The sequence below is a fragment of the Pygocentrus nattereri genome, chromosome 17 (assembly GCF_015220715.1).
Source record: "Pygocentrus nattereri isolate fPygNat1 chromosome 17, fPygNat1.pri, whole genome shotgun sequence".
Taxonomy (NCBI): domain Eukaryota; kingdom Metazoa; phylum Chordata; class Actinopteri; order Characiformes; family Serrasalmidae; genus Pygocentrus; species Pygocentrus nattereri.
Window position 1 is genome coordinate 27,995,464 of NC_051227.1, and position 24,395 is coordinate 28,019,858.

Below are 24,395 nucleotides of genomic sequence, written 5' to 3' on the forward strand. Positions count from 1 at the left end.
ACTTTTTTGAGATATGAGGTTTTTCTCTGACAGTGATTAAATATTTCTATAAGTTTAGTCCATGGAATTAGGTCCAATAGGAGCCATCAAACCTCCTTTGGGTTTTTATTGCTTGTTACTTCAGCATTTCATTGAGGAGTGATGTATTTGTTTTTGTAGTTTATATGTCACATGAGTGACTAGAACAGTAGAGGAAAATCATTTAAAAATAAATAAAGCTGCAGCGGTTTACAAGCATATTGCTATTGTTAGAAGCAAAGCTCGTATCTCCAAAATGGTAACTTTACAGGAGAAGGAAAAAATCTATTTTACTTTTAACGTAAGTCGATGGAACCAGACTTTTTTCAGTTATTTTAGGTTGTTCATTTTTAGGCCATTCATCGTGAAATGTACTTCTTCTTCTTTCGGCTGCTCCCTTTAGGGGTCGCCACAGCGGATCATCTTCCTCCATCTTGCCCTATCCACTGCCTCCTCTACTTTTACACCAACCATCTCCATGTCCACCTTCACTACATCCATAAACCTTCTCTGAGGTCTACCTCTTCTCCTTCTACCCGGCAGCTCCATCTCCAACATTCTTTGCCCAATATATCCACTATTCCTCCTCAACACATGTCCAAACCATCTCAACCTGGCCTCTCTGGCTTTATCTCCAAACTGCTCCACCTTCACTGTCCCTCTGATTTGCTCATTTCTACTCTTGTCCATCCTTGTCACTCCCAACGAAAATCTCAGCATCTTCATCTCCGCCACCTCCAGCTCAGCCTCCTGTCTTTTAGACAGAGCCACAGTCTCCAAGCCATACATCATAGCAGGACGCACTACTGTCTTGTAAACCTTCCCTTTCACTCTTGCTGCTATCCTTCTGTCACACATCAGCCCTGACACCCGTCTCCACCCACTCCATCCTGCCTGCACCCTCTTCCTCACCTCTTTTTTGCACTGTCCATTGCTCTGGATGGTTGACCCAAGATATTTGAAGTCATCCACCTTTACGCCCTCTACTCCTTTCCACCTGCCTCCCTCTCATTCACACACATGTATTCCGTCTTGTCTCTACTGACCTTCATTCCTCTCCTCTCCAGTGCAAACCTCCACCTCTCCAGATTCTCTTCCACCTGCTCTCTACTCTCACCACATCGTGAAATGTACATACAATGTAAATCTTTTGACTTGTGTCCAGTCCCCTGAATGCATAATGAACTTCACTCCTTTGAAGAACTGATAAGATTAGAATGTTGAATAATTACACAGATTACACTCTTTTAACTTGTGTTTAGATTTGATAATGAGTTTCTGTTACAGGCTAATATTCTTGTTTCTTTTAGCTCTTTTTTTTGTAATTCTAAGAAACCTGAAAATTTGTTAATGCAAAATCTGTAATTTGTAAGTAGCATATTATATAATATATGGTGAGGGGAAACAAGTATTCAAATACTTGTTTTGCGTTGTTCACTGTACTTTCAGTGCATATGTCCACTTTAAATATACTTTTTACTTGTTGACTTTGTACTTTTAAATATAAACAAAAAAGAGTATTGATAAAAAAAAGTATTGACACAACATCATTGTCGGCACAACTGGTTCAATAATATGCATGTGGAAAATTTGTGGGACTACAACTAACAATTCTCAGATATATGCACCATGCAAGATTTTACAGCATGCTCTCTGACTAATGATAAGAAAGGTAAGACAGACACCAGCAGCCACTCAAAAGGAGATGCAAGACGACCTGAATGCAGCAGGAACAACAGTTACATGGAAAATAATAAGCAACGAACTGCATTGCAGTCATCTTTGTTCCAGCATCCCACGCAAAACTCCTCTGCTGAAAAACACAGAGATAAGTGTCTTAAATTTGCACATGAACTGTTTAAACAAATCAGAACAGTGTACTCTGGTCACATGAAACAAAAATAGAACACAGCTCGTCAGGTGTGTATGATCCCAAGAACTCCATACAGAGGTGGTAGCTTCAAAATATGGGACTGCTTCTGTGCAAATAGTATGGAGGTATTACATGTCATTGAGGGTGACGTGAAAGGAAAGATGCATTTATTTGGGAGAGATCAAATGAGAATTTAATCTCATTGGCCAAGAAACCAATGTGAGGTGAAGACAGACTGGATTGCAACATCAAACATGCACACAGATGGATGCAGTACTGCTTTCTAAAGACGAAGGTGTGAAGGTGCTTGCTTTGGCCTAGCCAATCTCCTGATTTGACTCCCATTTGAAATTGCCATCAGAGGGACCCTGGTAACTCTGGGGAGTTAAAGGCTGTTTGCCATGAGGAATGGGCCAAAATTAAATGCAGTGCTGCAGAAAACTAAATACTTCTTTCTCCTCAATGTATAATGCACATATAAGATGCACTCATATTCTACTCACTCTCATTTTTATGCCAAAAAACATTTAGAAACCCTTGCTTTTAAGACTGTGGTTATGTAAAGTTGGCAGCAAAAGGCCAATTCAAGTCAAGTTCCTCACTCAAAGTAAAGTAGTAAAGAAAAATTTCCATATTAATAAGAAACCAATTTAAGTGAGTGAAATGTAGCTGATAGCAGAAGCAATACAGCACTGATGGGGTTAAGCATGTTGTTGAAGTGAAGACAAAGACGCAGCTTCTGCTACAATGGGGAGAAAAATGGGAGCACCGAGCCTCTTCCCACAGTCAACTGAATTAGTAATGCCATGGAAATAAAGGTCCCGAAATGGTGCCACGATCCCTGTGGAACCCTCACAAGCCGTGCTGAACTTCCTCCCATCGGGAGCAGCTCACAGAATGCCTCTAAAGAGACCAAGATGTGGGCTCTGTTTCTTGTTTTCTTGTTCTCACAGCCTAGTGATTGGTCGTCAAAACTGAGATCCATATTTTCTGTGGTATTAAGGCCTATCATGGAAATCGAATGGAAATCTTTTTAGTCCTGAGGGAAAGCACTGTGTTCACTCTCTTCTTGGGAAACTGCATTGACAGCGAGATGTATTACATAGAGAGCCGTGCTTGCCCTAAATACTTCAATGAGTTTTTAAGGCAAAATGTCTGATACTTTTGATTAAAGTTGCGTTATGCTGACTAGTCAATATCTGAATGAGCGATTCGTGTGCTAGTGGGTTCAGATGGTAGAGGAGAAGCTGTGTGAAATGTGTGATAAAAAGCCATGGCCCTGGGTGAGCTTCAGCGGCACCTTTTAATGGATTAAACTGGGATGGCACTAATCAGACTGAAATATGGAATTTGTCCAAATCTAATGACATGAAATTAACTGACACCAAAATGTTTAAAATGTCAATCAGTACACACCAATTCAGATTTAAAAGACAAGTGGGAAAAGTTACATCTATTTTCCTTTCCAGTTTGAAAAGACAGAATAAGCTGAGCTTAATTATCTGAAAGGGCACTCATCTTAAGATGAGAACTAGGGCTGCTGCTCACAAAGAAAGCAGTAGTAGTGCTGATGTAGTATTTTCTCCGCTTTATCTCGGTCACAAAAACAGACCCTCCATCACCACTCTTGCTCTGTGAATACTGGTCTGGATCATCAGCATAGAACGGCTTCCTGACATAAATGTCAATTTTAGGGATGCCACTGCTGATTCAATTAGCAGTCAGGTAATATACCTATTGTTTTTTGAGTTTTAAAGGAGGCAGAATAATAAACATAGGATTAACTGAACAATAACAGATCATGCATAACCTTTCAAAGTCTCCAAAATACGATTTTTTTAGCAAGTAATCAAGCTTTACTGAGTAATTGTGACAGTCTTAGTACATCTTTAGTTTCTATTAAAAATGTGCAAAATTTATATTTACTTTATTTGCTTTAGGAACAGTCAAAGCTTAAATCTTTTCAAGTTTATTTTCAATTTACAGGCCAGAATTATCACAGTTCACAGCTTTGTTGTTTTGTGGTTCTCCCCCTTCATTTTCACCCTCACCCTTCTGGAGTCTCATCTCAGTGAGAACGGGTGGTGGTGGTGGTGGGGGGGGTGGGGGTGCCAGGTTGTTGGAGCTGCACAGCAAGGCGAGGGCTTGTTTCCTGGGAAAGCGATCCGGGGCCAAGTCCAGATGCCGAACTTTTCCCTGGGGAGGGCAGCCCTGCCTCCAGACTGCAGGAAGTATTGTGAGAGAGAGAGAGCAGCGAGGCTTGGGCCTGGAGCCCTGTCAGCTGCTTGTAATGCGGGGCAGAATGGAAGCCTAAATCACAGCCCTGTTTTATGGAGTCCACGGCCACATGTGGTATTCATTTAACGACACGCTGAAGAGCGAAGAGTGGAGCAGAGATGGAAAACAGCTTTATGACACATCAGGATGACAAAAGAGTGGATTAACGGAACTCGCACTCCTTCTAACTCCCCCATACAGCAAATATACTGGCCATGGAAGTCCATTCCAGTGTAACATGAACACTTTCTGTCCAAACCTTCTGACTAGAGTCATGATTTCTCACAGCGCCTCTAATTGGGTGTAATACAAAGCAGTGTATGACCGTTTTATTTGCTTAATGTATATCGATGAGTCAGAAAATATCCAGTTCCAGAGCTGTATGGCATGAGCATTATGCAACATATGATGAAGTTGTTAAGACTGTTTTATGGATTAGGTCACCAAATACTTCCTGGAAATATAGCACAGAAAAATCTCAAGTATTTGGTGACCTACTCCATATTATATTCTAAATAACCTCATCACATTCTTTTACAGTTAATCGTGTAAATACACTGGGGTCCAAAATTCTGAGACCACATTAAAAGCTGGGATTTTATGAAATCGTTTAGAATGTGTTATGGATTAGGTCACCAAATACTTTCTATAAATATAATCTAGGAGCAGATGTTTTGTTCTAGAAAAATTTCAAGTATTTGGTGACCTAATCCATATTATATTTTAAACATCACTTTCTTTTACAGTTGATCATGTAGATACAGAGGGGTCCAAAAGTCTGAGACCACATAACAAAAATGGGATTTTTTACATAAAAAATAAACAATGGAAAGTTTTAGAAGTTAGTACTGTCTAAGTGAAAAAAGAACTGATATTTTGTGGTCACTTCAAATTTAGGCAAAGTTATGAAAATGACCTATTAAGGCCTTTGTATGATGTAGTAATAATAATAACAATAATAGTTATGCTGACAATACAGTTTGTACCAAAATGTTGAATTCAATTAGAAAAGAATGCAAAATTGGACTCAACTGTACTCTACTATTATACTGGTATTGAAAAAGATGACCTACAAAATACACTGTAGTAATATTTCACTGCAAGTCTCTGTAATAAAAAACTCTATCTGCACATTCTATGAGAAGTTACTCTGAACTCTCAGCAGGGAGACAGCGCTCTTCACTTGCCCTCTAATTAATTACTGGACTTCCCAGAGCTGAACCATCTCAGCATGTGACCTCAGCTAGTTCCTCATCAGCTCCTCTATGGAGCCGTCTGCGTCTCTGTAGATAGTGTTGCTTGTGAATAGTGGCTATCGCTGCAAAGCACTCTCTCACACACCCTCTTCCCTCATCATGGCCTGTCAAAGCGGGGAATTCCTCCCGTGGCAGAGGAGTTCCTTTCAGTGCTCTCGGACTGGGAGCTCCATAGTGGGGCTTTGGAAGCAGTTTCTCATTTAGATATCTGTTCTCACAGTAATGGCCCTTCGCTGCACTGTGGTTGAATCCATTTTACTCTGGGAAATGTTTTGTGTCAACACAGTGATTGACAGTATATACACAATGTGTGTTTGAATGAATGGGATAATGTACTTGAACAGAGTTTGCTCAGGGAAAGGCGTACAGATTTTCAAACGCTCTTGCTTGAGTCTCACCTCTCAGACACTCACACTTCTTTGCATGGTTGTAATGAGGAGACCTGTGTGGAATTTTAGTGCTAAGACACTTACCATACACAGTACTGTGTAAAAATATAGTACCAAGTAGTTAGTGTGCATACCCTTTGCCTTTATTACAGTTTACATTCTTTCCAGGAGACTTACTTTCAGTTTTTTTTTCCAAAAAAATCTGCAGGAATATTTTTACACACCTCCATAGTACAGTCTTAGAAGTTGGTTGCATTTTCTGCTTCTCATGTTCCAAGTAATCCCAAACACATTTTGAAATGCTAAAGTCTGGACTCTTGAGTGGTCAGTCCACTGTTCTGAGAACACCAGCCACCTCTTTGTTTGATTTGAGAATTTCATTTTTCTCAGTAAGGCTTCTTGACAGCTACATATCCTTTCAGACTCATGGCATTGAGTTGTCTTCTCACAGTGGCAGGATGGACATAAACACCAGTGGATTTTTTCAGATCAAATGCAAAAGTGGAGCTTGACTTTCCTCTTCCTTATTCAAGTGGATTATCTTATAATCTCTTTAGAAATACCTCCTGAAAAATGACTAACTTGTGCTTATTGCCTGTTTTGCATTCAATTAAGAATGCTCTTTTGCACAGTACTGCATGCACACTTACAGACTGCAATCTGTTTCTCTGCAGGATTTGTTAGTTTTTCTTTACCCACTTCATCAGTAGTTAAGACCCCCAAGGGACCACCTCTGAGCAAGTATTATTTAGCTAGTAGATTATTCTCAGCACTGCAGTGACACTGCCATGGTAGTGGAATGGTAATGAGTGCTAATATTGCATGAATGTAAGGGGATTAGACACGACAGTGCTGCTAGAGTTTTTAAACACTGTGTCCACTTACTGTACCTCAGTTCATCTATTGCTGCACAGTTGTGCTCTAGCCCTTCATCAGTGCTCAGTTTCTGCTCACAGGACACTGTTGGCTGGATATTTTTGGGTGGTGAACTATTCTCAGTTCAGCAGTGACACTGATGTGTTTAAAAACTCCAGAAACACTGCTATGTGTAATCCACTCTGTGCAGCACACACAAACATGTCAGTATCAGTGCAATACATGGAATGATCCAACATGCAAATAACAACTGCTCTGTGGTGGTCTTACCCAGATAGAGAATAAAGATATGGTAAGTAAGTGGAGCTAGTTAAATGGCCACTGAGGGTCACAAAAAAGAATAATTCGTTGATGATTCTTTACAGACTGAAATACTACTAGTACATGATACCAAAGAGTTTACAGGCCAGAGAAGATTATGAAACCTCAAAAAAACTGTACTGCATCTTTTCTTTTTATTTGTGGTTATTATAATTGTGTAAAAAAGTCGCTTTGTAGTTCTTAATTATTCTAAATCACATATGCTCAGTTTGATTGTATCAGTAAACATTCTGAGAGACTGGTGCTTCTTTTGTCTAGATGCCCAAACAAAAAAATAAACAGGTCTTCACCACCTTTCTGGGACCTCTAAGAGATCTTATTACAGTTATCACTGATGTGGTCTACTTTGCTTTTTTTTTTTTTAGGTTTTTTTTTTTTTGTAATGAAACTTCAGTAGCATTAAAGTTAAGGATTAATAGGCTGGGGTGATGTTCTGAAAGAGAAACTGATGCTGTTCTGAAAAGTGCTTGCGTGCTGATCTGTATGAGGCAGGAGGCAATAGGGGATCCAGCTGCAGTTGGCAGTATTGGTATTCAGAGCAGGTTCAGGGGCAATATCAGTAACTGGTGAAGAGAAAATAGAAAATCTTAGACACCTAAATAGCAAAGGGGGACAAATTTCTGCAATTTATGACTATAGTAAATGGTTTCTCTGTACTTACAGCAAAGAAAAGCCTTTGCTGAAATAGCAAGCTCTTTCAGGTTGTCATCTTGACTCTAAGCCATCTGCATAATTAGTTATTAGTACATGAATGAATGGAATGATTTTAAGTACATTCCTTAAACAAGCATGAATCAGGCAATAGGTTATACTTGTGTAAAGGAACCACTTGTATTAACTTGACACATTTTATTGTCTGCATTAAGAGTTTGTTTCAGAAAGATAAAAAGGCACAAAAGCCTGTAAGATCCACCTATCATTGTGTGGTTCTACACCATGGCTGAGAACATCTGTCATTTGCTGGAACTGATTGGGTTGTGCCCCAAAAGAGCTGGAAGACCGGACAAATGTTGCAGGGCTTCAACATAGCTATCAGTCTTACAGTAATCCCTACCCTGTTTCAACATGAAAAAATGAGTATCTCACTGGCAGCTTTTGTTTTATTCAGAGCCATTTTGGCAAAATCCTTAAATCAATATATGTAAGTCTACAGAAATTGCAAACATGCTAATGTCTATATGTATGTAGTCGGTAGCATATGGGTTCATGCTATTGACACCTCAAATTGTTTGTAGTTGTTAGTCGTAGTTTGCATTCTTAATTTGTGATGACGGTTATAAAGACATTATGGAAATTAAGGAGTAATATTAAAGTTTGTGAAAATTTTGTGAGACCATACACAGCAAGTCATATGGACATGAGCAATCTGATGTGCTGGAGGAATTGATGAAGTTTGCCATCTAGTGGACTCCCTATACAATCACAGTGTCCACTTATGTTGTTAAGAAATGATCCTATACTGTAAAGAATACACTGTAGATTGTTCATTTAAATTTAACTATTTATATGTTTAATATACAGGGGTTGGACAATGAAACTGAAACACCTGTCATTTTAGTGTGGGAGGTTTCATGGCTAAATTGGACCAGCCTGGTGGCCAATCTTCATTAATTGCACATTGCACCTGTAAGAGCAGAGTGTGAAGGTTCAATTAGCAGGGTAAGAGCACAGTTTTGCTCAAAATACTGCAATGCACACAACATTATGGGTGACATACCAGAGTTCAAAAGAGGACAAATTGTTGGTGCACGTCTTGCTGCCGCATGTCTTACCAAGACAGCAAGTCTTTGTGATGTGTCAAGAGCCACTGTATCCAGGGTAATGTCAGCATACCACCAAGAAGGACGAACCACTTCCAACAGGATTAACTGTGGACGCAAGAGGAAGCTGTCTGAAAGGGATGTTCGGGTGCTAACCGGGATTGTATCCAAAAAACATAAAACCACGGCTGCCCAAATCACGGCAGAATTAAATGTGCACCTCAACTCTCCTGTTTCCACCAAAACTGTCCGTTGGGAGCTCCACAGGGTCAATATACACGGCCGGGCTGCTATAGCCAAACCTTTGGTGACTCGTGCCAATGCCAAACGTCGGTTTCAATGGTGCAAGGAGCGCAAATCTTGGGCTGTGGACAATGTGAAACATGTATTGTTCCCTGATGAGTCCACCATTACTGTTTTCCCCACATCCAGGAGAGTTACGGTGTGGAGAAGCCCCAAAGAAGCGTACCACCCAGACTGTTGCATGCCCAGAGTGAAGCATAGGGGTGGATCAGTGATGGTTTGGGCTGCCATATCATGGCATTCCCTTGGCCCAATACTTGTGCTAGATGGGCGCGTCACTGCCAAGGACTACCGAACCATTCTGGAGGACCATGTGCATCCAATGGTTCAAACATTGTATCCTGAAGGTGGTGCCATGTATCAGGATGACAATGCACCAATACACACAGCAAGACTGGTGAAAGATTGGTTTGATGAACATGAAAGTGAAGTTGAACATCTCCCATGGCCTGCACAGTCACCAGATCTAAATATTATTGAGCCACTTTGGGGTGTTTTGGAGGAGCGAGTCAGGAAATGTTTTCCTCCACCAGCATCACGTAGTGACCTGGCCACTATCCTGCAAGAATGGCTTAAAATCCCTCTGACCACTGTGCAGGACTTGTATATGTCATTCCCAAGACGAATTGATGCTGTGCTGTATTGGCTGCAAAAGGAGGCCCTACACCATACTATTAAATTATTGTGGTCTAAAACCAGGTGTTTCAGTTTCATTGTCCAACCCCTGTAACTGTATACTATTGTAAAGTAAAATGTATATAACTGTATATTATAACTATATTATTGTAAAGTGTATTATTCTAAAGTAATTCTAATGTTCTTCTGTCCAACAGGCACTGGCACCAGGACCACGTTTATCAGCAAATGGTTGTCTGGCTGGTATTGGGCAACCCCAACAGCAGCGGTCACCTGCTCCCAACACTCAGCAGAAAAATACAGGCAAAAGCCAGAGACAACTGAGCCAAATTCCGCACCACACCAACGATACAGTAAATAACTCCAGCAAACTAACCAGCATAGCAACACTAAAAAATAAAAACAATCTTTCTGGTATCACTTATGTACAGGCACAGATATACCAAAAAAGAATCATGTTTTTTTAAAGATCCATAAATTTCTTAGATGCTTTGGATTAGGGGATTTTAAAACGGGGATGTAGTGAAGTTTTAGTTGTGCTCCAACTGTTCATTTTTGCTTCTATTTTTTGTTTCAGGAAAAATTCAACACACAAGATCAGTTTAACCGGCATTTGACAAGGCCTCCACCTGACTACAAACAACCCCAAGGTGTAGCTGGAGTGCAACATCCAACCCTTTATCCAGGTACAGATCTGATTTTACCTTAGTCTATATAATGACTTTAAAACCAAATTGCTAGATAACTGACCAATAACATAAAATATCTAGTTATCTTCAGTTTTGTACATATTTCATTTATTTATTCCTGTCATCACAACTGTAACAAAATCTGAGTCAGTTTCTCATCCAACCACTCTGAACAACTGTGTTTACCTCTTGTACTATGCAGAACTGTTTCACACATCCATGGAATTGGAATAGAATATGTATTATCAATAACTTTACATATATTTAGAAGGAGAAGAGGTAGACCTCAGAGAAGGTTTATGGATGTAGTGAAGGTGGACATGGAGATAGTTGGTGTAAAAGTAGAGTAGGCAGTGGATAGGGCAAGGTGAAGGCAGATGATCCGCTGTGGCGACCCCTAAAGGGAGCAGCCGAAAGAAGAAGAAGAAGAAGAACTTTACATATATTGTTTGTAAGACTTAGGGGTGATTTAAGGTTTTCAGTGACCATTTTACAATCATACTCTTGTATGCATAGGTCTGGCATCTTCTCCACTGACCAATAACGGCTCTGATCAGACTGACATTCCGTCCCTCTCACGCCATTTACCCAATGGCCAAGGAGCGAAAATGGTGCCCAACTCTGGAGACAGAAGGTTCCATACTAGATCAGACCCTGTAGAAGTCCAAACATGTGCAAACCAACTGCACCAACAAGCTAACAAACAGGTCCAAATTGGAATGCATCAGAACAAACCACAGTTTCAGGGAGCAAACACCCAGGTTGTTTCTTTTCCATCAGGTGTTGTCCCGACTACACAACACGTAAGGACCAGTTCAGCAGGCCAAGACACTATCCTTGGCCAAGGACTGGGTGGAATGACCACAACCACAAGTAGGGAGACTGGCTTGAGTTGGGTAAGTGCTCCAAAACAAAATGGTGGACTTCAAGGACTAGATGTAAAGAGACAAACTGATGGTCACTTCCCACCAAGGCCTATTGGTCCTCCAAATCAAGTGGCACCTCATTCTGGACTAATCCCCTTAAACCCTGCCGTTAGGGGCTCTGCCCCCAGACCTACCCAGCCACACATAACCCCACTTCCTGGGGTTAGCAGCCTGAACCAGTCCTCTCCAGAACAGCAGGGGTGCATGAGCACGTTCATAAGCACGGCCCAAAGCCCAGGAACTTACCAGAATAGCCGGGCAGGTCGGCTGACGTTTGATTTCCTGCAGGATGGGGATAACACGGTACCAGGGATCAATGCAGACTCAGACTTCATTGATTCTTTGCTCAAGTCGGGTTCAGGCAATGATGACTGGATGAAAGACATTAACCTAGAAGAGATTCTGGGTGGTCACTCTTGAACAGACTTAGCAGCACAAGTGAGAAAGCTGACGTCACTATTTTGCCATTTCACTGCGACGTTTAGTAAATGAGGCTTTTTTGAAAAGCCTGAAGTAAGGGACTGACTTTGTAAATATGAGATTTCATAAAGTTATTATTCTGGTTAACTATCCTATTATTCTGCCATATTTGTATTTATGTGGACAACTGATGTATTACAGGTGTCATTATCCTTAGACTTAGCTTTTTATCATGTTATCTAGTTCTGCTGTCACAGTATTTATGGTCTTGATAGTATATTATGTAGCTACACTTTGTAAACCCTTGCAATTCAATGAGCACTGTAGAGTCCTGTCAATACTAAAGGATGGGAGCTATACAAAGGTGACAACTCAGCCATTTTGTATCATATCCTCTTTGTGATTGTCAGCATTGCTGTAGTGTGGCACAACGCAGCAAGCCTGCTACTTGCTCTGTTGCTTTTAGGCCTTGTGACACACTTACTGTACTTTTTGAATGTGTAAGCTTCATTGGAAGAGAGGTGCCAGGCATTGGAAAAAGATTTGTGATCGCTGATTTAGGCCTCACAGCAAGCATACAATATGATGGCGTACTGGTAAGCTACAGTATTGTGTGAAAGTAATAGACTAGACTTTGTTTATTTAATATTCCAGTGAAAACAGCTATTAAGTTATTCATTTTCAAGATAACTAAAGATAAGATAATACACTTGTGTGAAGAAGGGAGTAGTCAGATGAAAATAAATTAAAAAAAAAATCAGTGTTTTGACTGGAAATTAAATAAATGAAGAGCTGACCTTTTGCTCAGTACTGTGCTGTCTATGATAATTTCCCATACTATGTGCAAGTCAAAATTAGTAAGTGTTAAAGCCCCTATTGGGAAGTGCCAAAATTGCACCATAGTATCCTAAGATTTTCTCTGGGCTGATATCAAAGTGAACTTTAATATACATTAGTTCACTTTCAAATATTAAAAAAGACAAGACTTATTTAGTGAAATACAGATTCATATCTAGATTGATGATATAGCCTAACATTATGTTAAACCTTGTATCTCACATTCAGACTTTAACATTTTACAGAATTAATTGGCTGCACCTGTGCTCAGTTAATTGTTAAAATGGTCTTGAGCTTGTTTTGATAGGACCTCTTGCTAATATTGTATTTATAAATCTGTTTATTTTGCCTTATTTTTTCTATGACTAGTCTTTTCTATAATGTTCTATAAAGCTGTAATAAATGTGTATATCTCTCGATGTCAAGTAAGCCTTTGGATACTGATAATTATAATAAACTATAGTTATGCAAATTTACTGTTGTTTTTGTTTATAAAAATTCATTTGCGGTACAGTAAACCTATGATGAATGTTAGACAGCACTACTTTCTTACGCGAGACAAATATCATTTGATATAGTGACCAAGATAAGGTATGGTTTTAATTTGATGACTAAAACGGTAATGCAATTCCTGATCAGTAAAATATTATCTATATGCACCAAGAACAACAAAGAAGGCCAACCACTGCGCACAGAAATACATAACTTTAAAAACGAGGCAGTAATCCAAAATACATGGCTGTTGTGAAGGAAAATTGCATCAATTGTGATGTGTAGTTAACTTTAGATAACTTTATCTTTAGTCTCTACAAGCTCTTGGTATTTTGCTTGGCAAATTGTTTTGTCCAGTTGAGTTAACGGTTATTTTATTTTTTTTTTAATGAGGAAAACACCTTTGTTTGAATGTTAAAGCAAGTAATAAGCACAATGAAACAAATGTATTCTATTCCATATATAGTGGAAGGATTTTTACTGTTCAGATAATATACTAACTTTAGCTGTCATAAGTCAAGATATATATCATATCTTATTTCAATAAAAGAATGTAAATTAAGAAAAAAGGTCTTTGGTATGCTCCATACATTTGTGAGTCAACATGAAATTTTTCCTTTGATATTTCAGGGCATGTATACAAATGTAAACAAAAAAAATTAAGTATGGCATAAATACAGCATGACTGCTCCTAAACTGTATACATACACAAAAAAAATGATTTTACTGTTGTTTAAAACCATACCATTTTGAGATTAAAGTCATGCTGCCACAAATCTTTTGAATTGTTCAGACCTCTTCAGAAAAATGGTACTGTGCCATTCCAGTCAATTGCAGCTCCCTCCCATTTGGTCCTGATGGTCATCTCCAGTGAGGGGAACCTCCTTTCTGGATCTCCTTGATTGTCTCCATTTCCAGCCTCCCAATGGTGGGAGTGTGTGTCTGAAACATAACATTTAGAAATCAAAGAGTAAAATCAAGCTCTTTTACTACCTTGTGGTCCAATTCAGTGAATTTCTCTCTGCTGAACAATCAACTCCAGCATACTCAGCTGGTCCCCCAAGGTCTCCAGAATCTAGACATTTAATCCAACAATGTAAAACACCATCCAATTTTAACTGTGCAGGTTTGCACCAGGCACTGCTCAATAGAACAAGCTATACAAATAATGAACATGTATAACAGGTACAGTAACATTACCTATTGTGAGCATTGCAGTGCTGCATTGAGTTGCTTGGCCATTGTAAAAGTAGAGGTGGAAGTGATGCTCCATTTTCCAATCAGACAGCAGAGATCGGGTGGGACTAAACAGAACGCTGTAGCTGCCATTGATGTTGCAAACCCAAATTGGCAGTTTGGGGGTCTTAAGCATGCTTCCTACCTGAGGCAACAGAGTAGCAGATAAGCAGAATTACTGTTTATGATCATGGAACCCTACTAATCTTATTTGACACAAATACTGACTGTATGGACTCAGATTAGCATGGCTGTGTGCTATACCGTAGGAAGCTTTGCATGTTCTGCCTGCTCTCGACTCCAGTGCAAGTATCCCATGTCACTGCGCGCCAAAACTCCATGAAGAGGTTGTGGCAATGGGCTGCCATCTTCATCATATGACAACGTCCCATTGAAGACATTAGGACTGGCACGACCGGTCATCAGAAGGTTCAAAAGAGCCTAATGAACACAGTTGCAATGACACTAACATGATGGAGGCGGGGGATACACATAATAAAGAAACTGCTACTAAATCCTCCAAGCCTGCAATTAGGTCATACTGGTATCAGAGCATGTAAGCGGTACAGAGTGGGAGTGGAGCAATGTGATTTTGCTTGGAGAAGAGAGTGGCTTTGTAGAAATTTGGAGAATCTGTGTACTCTTATGCTACAAAATCACTCAAGTATCGTCCATCCTGCTCCATCAAGCAAGGCAGTCCTTTAATCCACACTGATTGTAAGACAAGTGACGTGGCAGAGGCTCTACAGCTTGTACATGAAGCCATTTAAACAGGGTCTGTGCTGCAGAGCTGTTCAACAGACCTACATATTGGAAATTCATCAATCACAACAAAGTTCTACAGACATTACACAGAGTTTGTCTTGCGTCATCCATTTTGCTGCATGAATGACAATGAGGGTCGTGTTAAAAGCATGTGCATTTTTTATTACGCTTGGGCAGAGCTGGAGTGATCACAGAAATGCTTTGAGTGAGAAGCGGTGCTGCTTCACTCCACTCATATGCTCTGAGGTATATTTTGAAATAAAACAAACTACAAGTTGTTGTTTTTTTTTTTTTATGAAAAATGCAATATATGTAAATAAAACACACACATACCACATGGTATAATGATACAGTCACTTTTCCCCATAGACACCTACCTGGCGACAACCAAAGTTGCCCAAACCCAAGTGTAAGAGGTGAGTAGTGGTGAAATCCAGGTCTTCTTGTAACCTTGAAGCATAATTAGAGGGACCGATTTAAGAAATATGCATCTCCATTTTTGTTATTTTTCTTTTTCTACATCATTCAAACACAGCAGCTGTCCTTCACACTGTGTCAAAATTTCGTGACAAATACCAACAGAAATGGAACTGGAATAAAAACTCTTTACATTAACTTATACTATAAGTTATTAATGTTTTTACCTTCTCCTATAAAGTTACTTTTTTAGCGATACATGTTTATCTCTGGACCGCAGTGATATGCTGAACAAGCTTATACGTTCCTTCTGTTTTACACCTTTTGAACCATATTGTCTATTACATTACGCTACACTAGACAAAATACAAACTAAGCTTAACGTGAGCAAGTTATGCTAATGTTCATTTAGTTTTCATACAGAATGTGCATGAATGTAGTCATTCTCAATATCACTGTTAAAAGCCAATCAAATGTAGGCCTATGCATTTGTAGACGCTGGGGCAAAGCATGTGGTTGATAGAAATATGTAATTATCACTAGAACGTTAAGAGTTACAGGTTAGATACCCCTGTTCTCTGGTGTTTTCAGGTATCACTTTCACTCACTAGTGTAGATTTAAATGGCAGTCGGGTAAACTCAGTTATTTCCTGAATACACAGTTAAACTATGGACTTACCTAACAATGGACCTGGAGAAGATCAAGCTATACAGAAAGAGAATGACCCCATGGCTTCCTTCCTCATTGAACTTGATGGAAAATAAGGTATATTTATTAATTAATATTGACAGCAAACAAGTACTGAACTACCAAAACACAGCACTAATAAATACTCACACACTGAATATGTTCATAAATGAATTTCCTTGTATCTTCCTTCTTTTTGAAGGAAAAAAGTTGCAACTGTAAAAAAATAAATAAATAAATAAAAAGAGTGACCTATGCAAATGACTTATGCAACTAATTCACAGTACAACTCACTCACAACATGGTCTGGTTTTATGTGACTTACAGACCATATGTTGTTTGAGAGATGTGATATTGGATACTGCATAGTAAACAGTACCTTCTCTGTGAAGTTGTCCAGTTTGTAGTCCAGGTGGGGGGTAAAGCAGCGCTCAGGTGTAACCAAGGAGACGGTGGCAGTATGCTCCTCACCAGCTGTCCATAAAATGTCAGCCAAAGCAGCGGCCAATGCCCTCTCCTGCTCCTTCTCCCCCACCTCCCCCAAACTGAGTGACAGAGCAGAAGATAACAATAATTGAGGTTATTCATTTGTTTCACTGCACACTCATGATAATTCAACTGATCACCTTTCCATTGTGCAGCACTCTGAGTCCACTGGCCTTTTGAAGAGCAGGTATTTGATAATGTGAGCCTGGACTGCCATCTGTACAGCACGGGCTCCCCCCTAAAAGAAAATGACTCAACTTTAACATGTATTGTTAAACAGAGTTCCATCAGTTTGGCATATTTGCTATTCTGGCATTGCCCGGCTAATTTATTGTGCACACTTAGTGTGTCTGAAACAGGAGTATTCATCGGAGAATAGTAAAAAAGTACATTATATCTCTCTTGTCCAGCCTCTGTATCGCCCTTTCTAGTGTCCCTTGCTAAAACGTTTAGAATTCAGTTTGTATTTATATTGTGTTTTGAATTAAAAACAAAAGTTAAGGATATTAATTTGTTTCACTGCATCACTCAGATACATTTTTGAATGCAACAAGTAGATGTGCTGATATGCAATTATAAGGTATACAGTGATATTCAATACAAAATAGGTTCACTGCATTTTGCAATTTCACCAGCGAATTTTAGCTCTAGTGCCCACTACATTGTCACATTGTGATCCTATGCTTTTGTTAATATTTATCAGCTGTTTTAGTGGGTCATTGGTCTGGGCACTTTAATAGGTCAATGTCAAGGTTGCAACACAATCTTTTCATACTATCCTAAGCACCATGTGTCATCCACCCAGCCTATCTAGGGGAAAACAAAGACATAATGGTCATTAAAAAAAATGCAGAAATGAATGAAGAATTCTGTCCCCTCATGCAAAAACCCCATCATCAGGAAAGTTTTTTTTTCAAAGAGAGAAATGCCCAAAATGTACAACCACCAATATGTATTGCTATTAAAAATATTAAAATCTTACATGAATCTACGTGTAATTATCATATTACATTTTTATATTCATACATGCCTAGCAATAAGTTTAAAGCATCTGCACGCTTGTATGAGATTTGTAACATAATTAAATAGCAAAAATATTTTTTAAAAAAAACAAAAAAAAAAACAACACACAGAACCTGGCCAAAGAAAACACAGGCAGAAGAAAAGGCAACTTTTCAGGGATGTGATTCCCAGAAGCTGTGTAGCACAAAGAAGACAATTCATAAATGGTAGGGACAGCATCACAGCGAAAAATCTCTACCAACCAAGATGATCTTAACACAAAGATGCTTTCCCTACTGGGCCGAGTTCCATCTGTGCAGTTCAAATGACATTTGGACACAGACAGAGAAATGATTTGACTGAAGAAACAAAATTTACAGGAAAATTTGGTCCGAGATCCAAATGCTTGGACGTTAATAAAAGTGGATAAAATGGATAAATGAGATAATGGCTTTTCCCTGTAATGTCATGCAATGTACTAACTGAACAAATGGAAAATACCTCTAGCTCAAACATGCCACTGATCTGTAAGTAAGTCTTACAGTAATGTTTTTAGTTCATTCAAAAATAATAAAGGTGAATAGTGACATTAACAGGCCAAGAAGGATTTGGTCAGATTACATTGATCAAGATAAGCTAAGAGACAATTACAATAGGAAAGAAGAGAGGAGCATAGTGATCTACTCAAAGGTGCAACACAACCTCTCTTCTCTTATGCACCATGTTTAGAAGTATGCTAAGAACAGGGCAATCTGACTGATTACTGGAACATGTGCATGTGCCTGACATATGACCTTCCATCTATCTCTGACACTAGATCTTCCATCTCCATTTCATTCTGAAAGTCATACTAAAACATGTCCATGATGAACAGACATTACAGTGTTTAAAACAAGATGTTTGAACAAATACAGAAAGATAGAGGCAATAATGCATAATTACTGTTTATTAGCTAAATTTAGCAAAAAAAGAAAAAGGTCTGTGTAAAAGGAATATTTTATATTTCATTTTTTTTTTCAATTTTTTCAATTCTGCTCTGAAATTGTGTAGAAACATGTTATATTTAGGTTTGCTTCATGTACAGAATGTGCTAATTCATTTTCACTTATAAAAAATCAACAACCAGGTGTGCCCAAACCTTTGCATACAATTAAGTCATCAGTGATATGAAACAGATCCATCTAAGAGATTAATGCAATGTTTAAGCTCAAAATTCAAAGTGGCGAGTCATGTATCTGCATAATCTCTCAAATTTTAGCTTTCTGAACAAAAGCCCAGTCCTTAGGAGCAACATACAATCTCCTCCCTTGGATATACGATTTTAGGCCCACAAGATGACAGCTAAGGAGCATCAACTCAGAAAGCTCTTTCTCTTAGTGTTGTGTGCACAGGATACAAACTGTTTTTTCCTGTTTTGTCACTGCATCTTTACTTGTGTATCTTCTAAAAATCGAGTGGTTCTGGCCATGACCCAAGACATCAAAACATGATTGCATGATCACATTACTGAATCTAAATAAGATGAGGTTATCCAATACAGAGGCAGTTTTAGAATGAATGACTCACTCTTTCTGCCTCCAGAGCATAGGACAGGTTTGAGTGGGGCTCCCGGAACTTGAAGAAAGATTTCTTCCACTCATAGTTGAAGATGTGGAACGTATTTCCAAACAAAATCTTTCTCAGACTCTACATGAGAAACAAAATCAAACATTACAACATTAGTAACTGCATTCTTGACTTGCATCTCCCTGCCAACAATACTAGCACCCCACTACTAATCTAGTTAGCTCTGAGTTTTTCCAAAGCACACCCTCTTGCACAGTCCACCAGACCTGAGTCTAATTATTAAATGATTAGTCTATACTCTCCTTTGTCTAAGGCATATGCTCTAGAAGCACGTCTGACGCAGAGGGAGGCAGGCCCACTAGGGTCAAGTGACAGGCTCATTTTCCATAACTCACCATGGCGAGTTCAGGCGACACAGGATGCCCACCCAGACTCGGGGAGACAACAAGAGAGTGGGGGATGGAGTAAGGCATCATCAGCTGGTTAATGTAGCCTGTGGGTGTCTGGGCTGAGGTAGAAGACCTAGAAACATCCTCAGTCTCTTCTTCAGCTTTAATCCTCTCAGGAGGTCTCTATAGGAGTTAGAGAAAGAGACCGAAGGAGTTTAGGCAGCCTGATTGGGTAAGAACGTTTACGAATTAGAAATGCAATCTATATATTCAGGCTGCACAATGTATTTTTTGTTAATTGTTACCACTTTAATGACCTTTGTAATACTGCGATCACAGAAGCCTGAAACATGTATATGGTGCCAAAAAATGACATATACTGCACAGCACTAAATTCAATTCAAATAAATAAGGCTTATTGTCATCTCTTTACAATAAAACTTGTTTTTCAGTGACATAATGTGACATCATTCATCACGAGAATAAAAAAATATATATTTCCGATCCAGATCTTCAACACAAGGCATATCACAATGGTCCTGTTTCCCACACCAAGATTAAGCCTAAATAGGATTTTCAATGGTGAAATACAATTTACATTGTAGCTTAGTCCAAGATTAGGCTTAATCCTTATCCATGAAACCAGCCCAATATGTAGCAACATAACCACAATAGTCTTGTCCACAATGTGTAGTCCTACTATATGTTTAACTTCATTAAACATATTCAGCCTCAAAAGATCTAGTTCAGCCTTCTTCTCTGGAGTCTTAATTTCTGCTCCTCTTTTCTCTTTCTCTCTGATACTAGTGCAGTCATTCATGGCGGACTTCCACGAACAATGATATTAAGTCCAAAAACAATTCTAGACCACAGAGAGTGTCACAGCTTCATGACACCAAACAAAAATTTTTAGATGATCACTCACATCCCGGCTTCTCTTCACCTCCTCTTGAAGAAGCTCTATGTAATTGAGCCTGGAAGGCTGTAGAGTCCTAATGGTCTGTAATAGCTGCTTATAGTCCGCCATTACTTTGGCTACATGCACCTGGTGATCGCAGGGACCTTCGCTCTCACACATAGTTCTGGTACTTGGTCCAGTGAGACAGTGGAAAAACAAGGTAAATGGAGTATGAAAAGAAATGATGCTGATGAGGCAGAGCAGGAATTACCACCCCTCTTGCTGCGTCCCCAGGTTTAAAGGATATCAGGTTGGTGGCAAGCATCACAGCCACGCACATACACAGCCTTCACACACACATATCGCTTTGACTGGATAGAAATGACATAGAGTTACCTGAGCCCACTCTGTCTGAAGGATCAGTTAACGTACTGTCAGGCTTAAACACATAAAGACAAGGATTGATCAGGAGTCATTTGATATCAGACCAAAAGCTGTACTTCTCCCTACACTCACTCCTTCAGACTAAAACAGTTGCATAACTGGCAGGTGAAAGGAAAGACAAATAAAAACTGAAAACCTAAACTTACCCTCGCAAAACAGCCTTGTAATTCCAACCTGCCAAAATAAACACAAGGTGTGAGGAGGCCAGTAAGACAGGCTAAACAGTTCAAAAACATTCCCATACTTCTTCTCACCCTTGTGTGTTGAAAATTTCTCTCCATTTATCAAGCTCTGCTATTTGGCTGAGGATGTCGTCCAGCTCCGTGTTGACTTGTGAACCACTCTGAAGGCTGCCTTCCATCTGTAGGTGACACAAACAAACACACACACACCCACACCCACACACCTCTGGTAGGTTACACCTTACTTAAAGGGCCCATATCATGAAAAACTGAATTTTCCTCACTTTTGAAATAAATACATAGATGTATTATGTAAACATGTAAAAATATTTGCACCAGTCAAACCAGCAAAAACAGAACTTTCATTTCTTTTGTTTGAATGTATTTCTTGTCATTTTTGTGAGCCTTAATTCCTCATGTGCCACTCCCATAATTCATGCGCCTGGTCACTTGCTCAGACCTTTCCTTTAATTTTAGAAAGTAGAAAGATGTATTTCTCTAAAACAACAAAGAAAACGCATCCATATAATTCATATATAATCCACATAATTCTTTTTTTTCTACAGCAAACGGTTTTTGAGCAGCAGAACGCTGGGATTACTGCTACTGAGCGCCGATTGGTTGTGGCATCATGGATGTACATGTGGCGCCGTTTTAAACTGCTATAACTCGAGCTTAAAAGTTCTTAAAAATATAACAGCAGTATTAAAATATTTTATGCTATCCACTGTTCAGGAAATTATGGTATTCTTTTACATTAAAATGTGTTTAAAAAAAAAAGCTCCATATTAACCCATTTATTTCGGACTCGCCCGAGCGCGCCCTCTAGCGTTTGACATTACAGAGGGTTCTCTGCGTCAACCAGCCCGATTTGGACCACACATGCGCGATATCTTTGACGCGCATGCGTAGTCCAAATCGCGTGTCTAAGGATAAAATAAAACACCAGGGGAAGCAGGGAGTGAGAGTTGGCGGAAACCCATGTAACTGGGAAAGATTATGCAAGTACAAGGTCTAAATTATATATATAATTTCAGTGAGGCAGAAGGAGACACTTAAGCGTGCTTTCCATCCATCCATCCATTTTCTAAGCCGCTTCTCCGTCAGGGTCGCGGGGGGGAGCTGGAGCCTATCCCAGCAGTCTTTGGGCGGAAGGCTAAGCGTGCGTCTGAGAAAAAGAAAATGCAGGCAAGCCTAAAGTACACTACCTATCACTCGGCCACAGTCGTAGTCGTGTATAGTGAGGTTTAACACGGCTGAGCTCTCCTGGAGTTAAATAGTTCACAAGGATGGCGCGAGTTAAACTGCCCTCGCTGGGTGAGCCTATTGCTCCTGAGCTCTGTACGGGAAAGTGGACAGTGACTCGCCTGCTGGTGAATAAAAACAGCTCAATAAAAGCGCGTGATAACATTAAAGGTGAGTTTATCTTAAAATGTACTCTCTTGAAGGGCTTGGGCAACAACAAAAGCTAAAAGTCCGGTATTCAGATGAAGTGGACCAAATGCAGCGCTTTAGGGCGCCATCTTCTGGTGCTTTTAAATACCTGCCGTAACCAAAGGTGAAGAAAACAGTAGTTCCTTCGAGCAGCGAAGTTCATTCCCATTTTATTCATTTAATGAATTAGGCCTCACAGCGCATATTTTCACACGGGTTTGTGACCATACAGTACTTATAACCTTCTCCTTTCTTGTAGTGCGCCTTTCAGCTCTGTCCCCATTTAATGTCTTACCAGCGTCACTTCCGTCACTGGCTACTTTTCATTTTCTTTCGTCTGCTCCGATTGGCCCGTTGAAATTTCTCTCTGATTGGCTCCCTCCTAATTATTATTATTATTATTAGTAGTATTATTATTATTATTATTAGTAGTAGTAGTAGTAGTAGTAGTAGTATTTATGCAGTTACACCACACATCCATGCAAATAATTGGGCAAATTAATAAACAGCTGAAAAAGTGTAATTTAAACAATACACTAAGTAAAACAGAATAAAATAAACAAACGTCACCAAACTGTTGTAATAACATCATCGTTATAAGCAGATTTTAGTCATTCCAGATATGCAATGGTCCAGATAGTAGTAGTTATTTCTACTTGTCATTTTAAGGGCTGTAATCCAGTGCTTCATTTCAGTTCTTAACACCATCCTGTGACTGGATTCAAAAAGAGCCCAAAATCACAAAACGCTGCGTGTGTATTTATTCAATACACAAGACGAGCGCATCAGTGTCGGTTCCCCTCTTGTCTTCTCCTGTCACGAGAGCGTGTGCAGGAACATGGAGCTTATCAATAGGCCTTGTTGATCAGAAAGGAGTCCTTTGTCTCTGGATAAGCTCTCTGCAGGGTCACTTTGATGGCCTCCAGCTCCTCATCTGAGACGTGCTGGCTCCCAGTTACAGCTGTGCTCGGGGCAGGGCCGTGTGGAGGTCGATTCTCGTGATGGTCAGGAGAAGTATGTGGAAAGTTCAAAGTTGCAGTGAAAAGTTTCACTCATATCGGTATCAAGAACAGAAAACTGTAAGTGGATGAATCAGAATCCGACTGACTTTCCCATTTCGAATCACTTTTATAAAGAATCTGATTTTATAAAGAATTTCAGGACGCAGATAAATAACCTGGTTCACACCTGTTCAGGTTCTGAATCACTGGAATAACTGAATCACTCAGAATCAAAGTCAGAACAACAATCATTTTATATCTCAGAATTGAATGTGTGGTGCTGGGTGACGTCACCGCCGGACTATGGTTTCTTCGGACATGAGGATCCAACTTCCTTCTCCACACTTTTATTTCTTTAAAAATGCGTCATAGTTGGCTGGTTGTGCGACTCGTTTCCTCCTATGTATGCATGTGTGCGACGTGCATGTTATTCCCCACTATAAACGCTAGAGAGCGACATCGCAACATGAGTTTGGGGCCAATACCAAACCGAACTAGTGGCAAAGATTAGTAGATCACTGTGTAAATGAGAAAAGCTGGAATAACAAGTAGGCCAGACAAATGTTCAAGAGCACCGGTTCAGAAACACAGCTAGTTTATAGAGACACTGTATTATATGAGCTGAAATAAACCCATAAACTTTAGCTACTGCTGACTCTTCTTCACATCAATCAGAGATAGCCGAGGACGCCTGGGATGAGAAATGTTAATATTATTCCAGTAAGTCTTCACTCTGTTACAGCTCTCACAGATCATGTCAAGCCTGTTACTGAGACAACGTGAAGGCTACAAGTGAACAGAGGTTGCAAGCTTG

The 24,395-nt window shown here is 39.6% G+C and overlaps 2 protein-coding genes across 5 annotated transcripts in view; one reads left to right on the forward strand and one right to left on the reverse strand.

Annotated features, from left to right (window-relative positions):
- zmp:0000001236 (mastermind-like protein 2) overlaps nt 1-13,057 on the forward strand; it is a 63,333-nt gene extending 50,276 nt beyond the window's left edge. The window contains exons 3-5 of the mRNA XM_017696780.2: nt 9,907-10,062; nt 10,287-10,395; nt 10,915-13,057. Coding sequence (XP_017552269.2) covers nt 9,907-10,062; nt 10,287-10,395; nt 10,915-11,744 — 1,095 coding nt within the window. The 3' untranslated portion in view covers nt 11,745-13,057. The remainder of the gene's footprint in view (nt 1-9,906; nt 10,063-10,286; nt 10,396-10,914) is intronic.
- A 361-nt stretch (nt 13,058-13,418) lies between these two features.
- mindy4b (MINDY family member 4B) lies at nt 13,419-22,714 on the reverse strand. 4 transcript variants are annotated; one of them, XM_017696781.2, is made up of 13 exons: nt 22,690-22,714; nt 21,219-21,325; nt 21,111-21,138; nt 19,629-19,805; nt 19,234-19,353; nt 16,806-16,903; nt 16,559-16,724; nt 16,330-16,395; nt 16,171-16,241; nt 15,452-15,524; nt 14,574-14,750; nt 14,274-14,454; nt 13,419-14,015 (listed from the first exon to the last, which is right to left on the reverse strand). In XM_017696781.2, the coding sequence occupies exons 2-13, from the start codon at nt 21,323-21,325 to the stop codon at nt 13,873-13,875; spliced, it is 1,407 nt and encodes a 468-aa protein (XP_017552270.1). In that variant the 5' UTR covers nt 22,690-22,714; the 3' UTR covers nt 13,419-13,872. The 4 variants fall into 4 exon arrangements, with proteins under 4 accessions (XP_017552270.1, XP_037402510.1, XP_037402508.1 ...); XM_037546613.1 differs by lacking the exon at nt 22,690-22,714 and adding an exon at nt 20,548-20,959 and having other exon boundaries at nt 21,219-21,267; XM_037546611.1 differs by lacking the exon at nt 22,690-22,714 and having other exon boundaries at nt 20,548-21,138; nt 21,219-21,272.
- Between the last annotated feature and the right edge of the window lie 1,681 nt (nt 22,715-24,395).

Coding starts and splice junctions, on each gene's coding strand:
- mindy4b (XM_037546611.1), bottom strand. CDS start 20,700: ATGTGTGAGAGCGAAGGTCCCTGCGATCACCAGGTGCATGTAGCCAAA. Junction 19,806..20,547: donor AGGTGAAGAGAAGCCGGGAT/GTGAGTGATCAT, acceptor TAACTCCTATAG/AGACCTCCTGAGAGGATTAA. Junction 14,751..15,451: donor GCAACTTTGGTTGTCGCCAG/GTAGGTGTCTAT, acceptor TGTGTTCATTAG/GCTCTTTTGAACCTTCTGAT.